Here is a 7,310-nt window from a genome sequence, read left to right as displayed (position 1 = left end):
CCGAGCCGTGCCCGCCACCCCCGCGGGGGTGGCGGGCACGGCTCGGCGGCAGCCGCCCCTCGCCCCATGCTGGCTGCGGTGGGGCCGGAGCCTTCACCGGGCAGCAGCTCCGGCCCGGAGGGGCTGCATGGTGCTGGGCACCCTCCGGGCCCCCTGACGCTCTCCTGCCGCCTTGGGGCACGGGGGATTGGGGGCAGCGCGGGATTTGGGGGGGTGAGGGGGGTCCGCGCGGCTGCCACCGTCACCCTGGGGACGGGGTTCATGGGGAATGACCGCGTGCGTGTCCCCTTAGGCGCTCTCCGGGCAGGCTGGAGGCACGCTAGTGACCCCTTAGAACAGCGCTTGTACTGAGAGAGCCCAAAGTGCTCGAGACATCCCCTGTGGGTGCACGCAGAGAAGTCCAGTTGGGCTGAACCGCGGTTTGGCGTGTGTAGATGAGCTGGTCCGTATGACCACCGCCACAAACTTGGTGATCCGTCCCGGGTTTCAGAGCCTGCTGTCCCTTTAATGTCTGGTTTGACAGCTTTGGGTGAGGAAGCACTTCCAACAGCTGTCTTCTTGGCAGTGCACCAAGCGCCGGCTTAAAGGGTCCCCGGCTAGAGCGGCTTCACCTTCTGCCTCAGAGCAAACCCAGCGATTGTTTCGTTTTCCGGCTGCTTTTCTAGCAAGCAGGGACTGTGTTGTGGATCTGTGCTTGCCTTTTGTGCTGCAGCTCGACGATTCCATTCAAACTACATACATTCTGTCTAAAAATTCTTTTCTGCCTCTGCGATTATGTGGGTGGTAGCCCCATTTCGACTGAAAATTAGATGTGTTTAAAAAAACCCATCTCATTAAACTTATTAAGCTTTCAGAAATCCCTGTTCTTTGCTCATTTCATGTGTATTACATACTTTTTCAGATCTGTATCTGACTGCAGATGGTGGGCACACCCTGTTTTTGCCATCAGTTATTTCATTACTGCTTTTACCGGATGTATTTTGTCAGTTAATACTGATACTTGGTCAGAGTATTTTCAGGGAGAATAACATCTCTTTTCAGGGAGAATAACATCTGTTTTGTTTTCTGTCCTTTATTACCAGAAGATGATGAAGATGAGGAGGAAGAGGATGAAGAAGAAGAAATAGATGTTGTCACAGTGGAGAAAAGACGCTCCTCCACCAACAAGTCTGTTACCACCCTTACTATTACAGTGCGTCCTAAAAATACCACTTTTTCATCAGTCAGGACACAGCAGAATGGACTGATTTTAAAGCGTTGCGCCCCAATTCACCAGCAGCATAATTATGCCGCTCCTTCTCCATTCGTGGAGACTGAAGAGGCTCCACCGCAGAAAAAGTTAAAAATCGAGGTGCCCCGTCCAGTAAAACCCATGATCCAACCAAAGCCTAAGAGTTCAAGTCCCCGAAACTCTGATTCAGAGGACAGTGAACGCCGACGCAACCATAATATCCTGGAGCGTCAACGACGTAATGATCTACGGTCAAGTTTCCTCACATTAAGGGACCATGTTCCAGAACTGGTTAAAAATGAGAAAGCTGCAAAAGTTGTGATCTTGAAAAAAGCCACTGAATATGTTCATTCTCTTCAGGCAGAGGAGCAGAAGTTACTGCTAGAAAAGGAAAAATTGCAAGCCAGACAAGAACAGTTGCTAAAGAAAATAGATTACAAGCGGACTTGCTAAAGTTTTTTTTGTTTTGGTTTTTTTTTGGCTGACCAGGACAGTCATTGCCACTTTGCACATTTTTGATTCTTTATAAAAACTTGTGTTTTTTGACGTTAAGAATGTTGGTTTTAATTTCAATCCAGTCCCTGAAGTAATCGACAGACTATATTATCCGGGTACGAAGCAAATGGATGTTCTTGCAAGGAGTTTATTGCAAGACTCCCAAACAACAATAGACTGCCTTTGTTTTTTCTTCTTAAGAACTGTAGATGGTGGGGATTTTTTTTTTTTAAAGTGTTGTGAGCATTTGGAGCTGCTGATGACATCTAGTTGAGTTTTAAAATGTTCATTCCTAAGTTTTATGGTGCTTATGTTCTAACAGATGTTACTTTAGGGGTTCGCATTTTGTTACCCCTGTGGGAATTTCTGTAAATACCATCTACACACTTGCCTTTTGTACATGTCTTGGGTTATGAGAGGTGGCTTTTGCTACCAGTATTAGACTGGAAGTTCATACCTAAGTACTGTAATACCTCAATGTTTGAGGAGCATGTTTTTGTATACAAATATATTGTTAATCTCTGTTATGTACTGTACTAATTCTTACATTGCCTGTATACTTTAGTATGATGCTGATACATAACTAAATTTGATACTTATATTTTCGTATGAAAATGAGTTGTGAAAGTTTTGAGTAGATATTACTTTATCACTTTTTTGAACTAAGAAACTTTTGTAAAGAAATTTACTATATATGCCTTTTCCTAGCCTGTTTCTTCCAGTTAATGTATTTGTTAATGTTTGGTGCATAGAACTGGGTAACTGCAAAGTTCTGTGTTTAATTTCTTCCAATGATGTACATTTAGTGCTGCGTCTTATAGCACTTTGAAATACCTCATGTTTATGAAAATAAATAGCAATTACATGATGTGCCATTTACTATTTTTCTTTTAAATAAAATCTTTAACTTTGCAATGTTGATGAAATACAAAAAGCGTGGTCCCATACCCTGGGCACTTCAACTCTCAGACTATAGGTGACACTTTACAAAGGTCAGTTGGGCAGGACATTTCCATTTCTGGTTAAAAAATAATTGCAGTAAGAAGTATTCTGTTACGTCATACTTGCGTTGTTGTGGTCATCCCAGGGGACCAGATGAACCACAATTAATGGAATGACTCCTGTGTTTTGCAAAGACTCCTCAAATATCCACTGTACCCAGAGAATTGTGAGGGACCAGAAACACAGCTAGCAAACTTCTGCTAAGGGACTGGCCTCTGTGGCACACAGGTGAAGTAAATGATGGAGGTAGACGTGCAGAAGCACAGAAAATTAAATATTTGTAGTAAACAAAGATCTTAAAGGCTTAAAGCTGTCCATCATTGCATCAGAGAATTAATGTTCTTGTTTGTAGTTGAAGGTCCTGTTTGTTGCTAGTGTTAAGTTAGTAAAATTAAAAAGCTCAGGGAAGATACAGAACCATGAAGTGTGCATCAGATGAACATGGGACTTGGTTGTCTCAGGAGGTGGCATTTGGTGTGACAGGAGCAAGATGTTCAACTCTGTGAGATCTGTTTGCTCATTGTACTAAAGACACTGAGACCAGGTAGTTGTTTTATTTCTAGTCTGTACAGGTATTTTTGACATTGTCTTTCCTCACACTGAATCTGAAAAATAAGAATTAATGACCAAATGGCCAGTAAGTACTTTTCAGGATCCACTTGGAAGAAGTTTGTTTGGGACATCTGCCCCTGCTTTAGCCACGAAAGAAGTAGCTTGTTTGGTGATGGAGGTACAGAAACCCTGTATTTGCCATGAGGAAAAGCAGCGTGGGGGCAAAATAGCCCCCCTAGAAAGGATGTGGCATATGTCCATCCTTACAGATCGCTGATGCATTCATAACCTGTGTTTTCTTGGGCCCCAGGCAGCTTCTCTACCATGACCACCAACAACTGTACGTAGTTCAGTGCAGTAAATCCAGATCTTCAACAGGCACAAATTGGTGTAACACTGGATTCAGCTAGGCCTACACAAGCATTTGAAGAAATGGCCTGAATAGACTTAAGATCTAAATTCAGATTCAACCACCGTTGTTCTTTATATAGAATCTTTGTTTTGGTTCCCTTGAGATGCTTCTTCCACTTTCCAACTACAGTAACAAAACAGTAAAAGACAGCCTAAGTAGAGACAATTGGTGTGGACAATCACAGGGTACATTTAATTTACTAGCTAAAACAATTTTAACCCCCTTTTTTTTTAGCAATTTCTGTTGAACTCTTGTACTGTTTTCAAACAAGGTACAAGTTAAATGAGTCTTCTTGAAGAAAGTCCCTTCCTCTTCCCCTTCTTCCCCTTCACACTCCTGGAGAAATTTGGTTCAAATTTCCTCCACTCAGAGCAAACTCTGGGTCAGATCAGGTTGCTCAGGCTCATGCAACCAAGGCTTGAATATCTTAAAAGACTGAGATTCCACAACCTCTTGGGACATGTGTTTTTTGACTACCATGACTGATACAAATTTTCATACTATTGGAATTTTCCTTGTTGCAGCCCTTGTCCATTGCCTCCTGTCTTTTTATGTTTAACCTCTTGGAAGAGTCTGGTTCCACCTTGCCTGTAACCTCCCATTAGGAAGTTGAAGACAGCAATTACTTCTTTCTCATGACAACCCAGTTCTGTCTTGTATTGTGGTAACCAAGAATTTAGGGTATAATAAGGTGTCAAATATTCAGATTTGTTTGGATATTCAGCACAAATCCCACCTGAAAACCTCTATTTCTTGCTATATAATGTGTGAGTCTTGGTCTGATTCTTTAGAATTCAGTGAGAAACATCCAGCTGATGTCCATGGAGACAGAATCTGGCCCCATAATGCTCCCATATACTGTACTCTTTGCTGCTGTGTGCTGTACTAGCAGTACATTTGACACTGTGGTTTTTTTTTCTTCCTTTAAACAGCTTCAACGAGTTAATAGTTTTGTTTTCATATCACTGCTGTAGGACAAATATTTCTGGTAAAAAAAATCTCAGTTGTAGGATGTTAATAAAGTTACAGTTGCTAAATAGAAGATTTATATTTACATGATAAAAATAATTGAGAGTTGTAGGAAAGATAGCTTTTGAAAAGAAGAAGTAAGCAATTAATTGTGTAATATAATATTTTCTGAAGAATCAGTACAGTAGCCAGAAGGCTACTTGGAGAAAGACACAGAAACATAGCCACAGCCATAACAAAAGATCCTTTTGCAAGAATGGGGAGTCCACAAGGACTCAATCAAATAATTAATTGAGACACTATTGCCTTTTTTTTTCCTTTTTTAATACATACCTACATTTACATAACAAATGCAAACATAGCTGTCTGGAGAATCAGATGTGGCAAGTACCTAATAGCTGCTTATTACAAAGCAGATATTGCTGATTTCTGAAGGGAAAACTGAATTAAGTTGATCTCAGTCTTATTGGATCTGCTATAAAAATTCCCAAGTTCTTTTTCATACAAGACAGAATCTGCTGATGGTGGTTTTCTCCAAAATCACATATCCCAGAGGATGCTCTCTTTCCCCCTTTCTGTTTATTTTCTTAAAAATACCACTAAGAACACAAGGGACTTGTAACACCAAAATGAAATGATTCCTCCGTAAACTAGTATAAGTAAAACCACCAGTGGGAGACCTTAAAAAGGTGAAATGTGTTAATGGTGTCATTACCACTTGGTCACCTATTGCCATGAGTGCTAAGGAAAGTGCATTTCTCAAACCCCAAGCTGCTGTTATAGCAACTTATCACCAGGTCTTGGCAGGACTCCTTGAGAGATCATGAAGTATATAATTTACAGTTTGCTCCTGGGAAGCATACTGATAAACCAAGCTAGAATAAAATGACTTCAAATGGGTGACATTCTTAAGCTTGAATTTCCTGGCTTCTGGCTGATTTAAATCAGATGTCATTTTATTTAAAATACTAATTTTGTGATAATTAATGAATTTTTAATGTACAATTGCCAAATTATACATGATTTATACCTGGGTTACTTTCTTTTTGTGTCCATTTCCTGTTTCCCTTTCCTGTTCCCTGTCTCTTCTCTCAGGAACCCAAAGCCATCAAACTTAAAGGGATTTGAGGTGTCACAGCAACTCCTTTAAATTAAGCAGGGATTTCATTAGGAACAGCAGATACAGAGCACTTCCGGAAATCTTGGAGGAAAGCAATGGTGCAAAATGTGGAAGAGCAGCTGATTGTAGAGCCAACATGATGGGTTTTGCCTCAGCACTTCTGGCTGCTCCTGGAGCATTGACAAACCTGAATTCAGAGCCTGTGGTCTGTGCCAAGACAAGCTTTCACTTCTGCTGGACTACCTGTCCAATTCGCTACCCTACAGTAGTTTTTTGCTGCCTATCTGCTTGTGCTGGCCCGGCAATGAGGGTTGGCCACAGTAAACCAGGCGTTTTGCTGCTGGGTTGTATGACGTGATAATTCCTGCTGCCTGCAGATCTGGAATTCTCATCCAGCTTTGTGCCTTTATTGCCCAGATCCTTCTCTCTATGAGGTTACTGATATTTTTGCGAAACAGTCAACCCCGAGAAGATAAAATGAATTCTTTATGTCTGAACAATGGAGATTCCTTGTATGTGTGCTGTATGTAGGGATTTAGAGACATGCTGTGTGCACTCAAGGGATTCCGTAAGTGTTGATCCATGAGCCCTGATAAATAAAGCCTAGTGTATATTTTAACTGAGTAAGTTACAAGGCTGTCCACTTGGCCCTTTGAAGAAAAAGCAAACGAAGATATTTTGTTTCCTGTATTTATGATCACAATATGACGCACCTAAATAATGCAGAAGTTTTTTTAAAAGAAGTACCTACAGTGTAATTATAATTAATGGCAATTATTTTTTAATTCCATGGTGAAACAGATGAGTGTGTAGACTTATCAGACTTAAAATTTGTCAGATTTATAACTGAATTATTTGTTACTGATTGTTACATTTCTTATGCATAATCATTGTTAGGCTCCACTTATGCTATTACAGCTGCTCTATTTGTGAGCTATATCATTTGCCATCATATAGTGTTTCTATCTGATACTATTTAGGTAAGTGGAGATATTTTCATTTTACAGTAAAATAAGATTATTTTTATTTTTTCTTATTCTGTGCTCCCAATTTTCCAACCTCATTTGTCTGTTTTAAGTGTTTGTGGCTTTCTATCTGCTTTCTATCTTCTATACTGCATGCATTTAGAGAAAGGAACTATCTTCTATGTTATCTGTCTGAAGCCAAGGTTAGATTGTCTCCATGAGTGGCTGTATCAATCATAAAGCTATAACAAGAGTCTTGTCTAACAGCTACATATAGCTTAGCTTTATATTAGGGGTAGGATGAGTCATGTTGTCTACATCTGTCTAGTTTCACCTTCTAATCTACAAGCTTTACAAGCATTACAGAGTTTTAAGCACCTAGCTGCTTAGCTTCCTAATTCTCCTTATGTAGTCAGCAGAGAGATGCATGCTCTTCCCAGAGCACAGTCCAGAGCATCTGCATTGGGCTTTACCTGGAACGGGCCCAAGCACTGCTCTGTACCTTGAGGAAAGAGTGATCACAGCATGAAAGGGGTGATTATGGGAATTGTGTTAAGGGCTGCT

The 7,310-nt window shown here is 40.8% G+C and overlaps 1 protein-coding gene across 1 annotated transcript; it reads left to right on the top strand.

Annotated features, from left to right (window-relative positions):
• Window positions 1-997: 997 nt before the first annotated feature.
• On the top strand, window positions 998-2,594 carry MYCN (MYCN proto-oncogene, bHLH transcription factor; the record flags this gene model as incomplete). Its single annotated transcript, XM_042032948.1, has 1 exon — window positions 998-2,594. A coding segment is annotated over one exon (687 nt), but the record flags the coding sequence as incomplete, so codon positions are not given.
• Between the last annotated feature and the right edge of the window lie 4,716 nt (window positions 2,595-7,310).

The sequence above is a fragment of the Corvus kubaryi genome, unplaced genomic scaffold, assembly GCF_017639235.1.
Source record: "Corvus kubaryi isolate FWS band 111438036 unplaced genomic scaffold, C.kubaryi_AGA036_p1.0 37354, whole genome shotgun sequence".
Lineage (NCBI taxonomy): Eukaryota > Metazoa > Chordata > Aves > Passeriformes > Corvidae > Corvus > Corvus kubaryi.
This window is presented reverse-complemented; position numbering and strand designations above follow the sequence as displayed.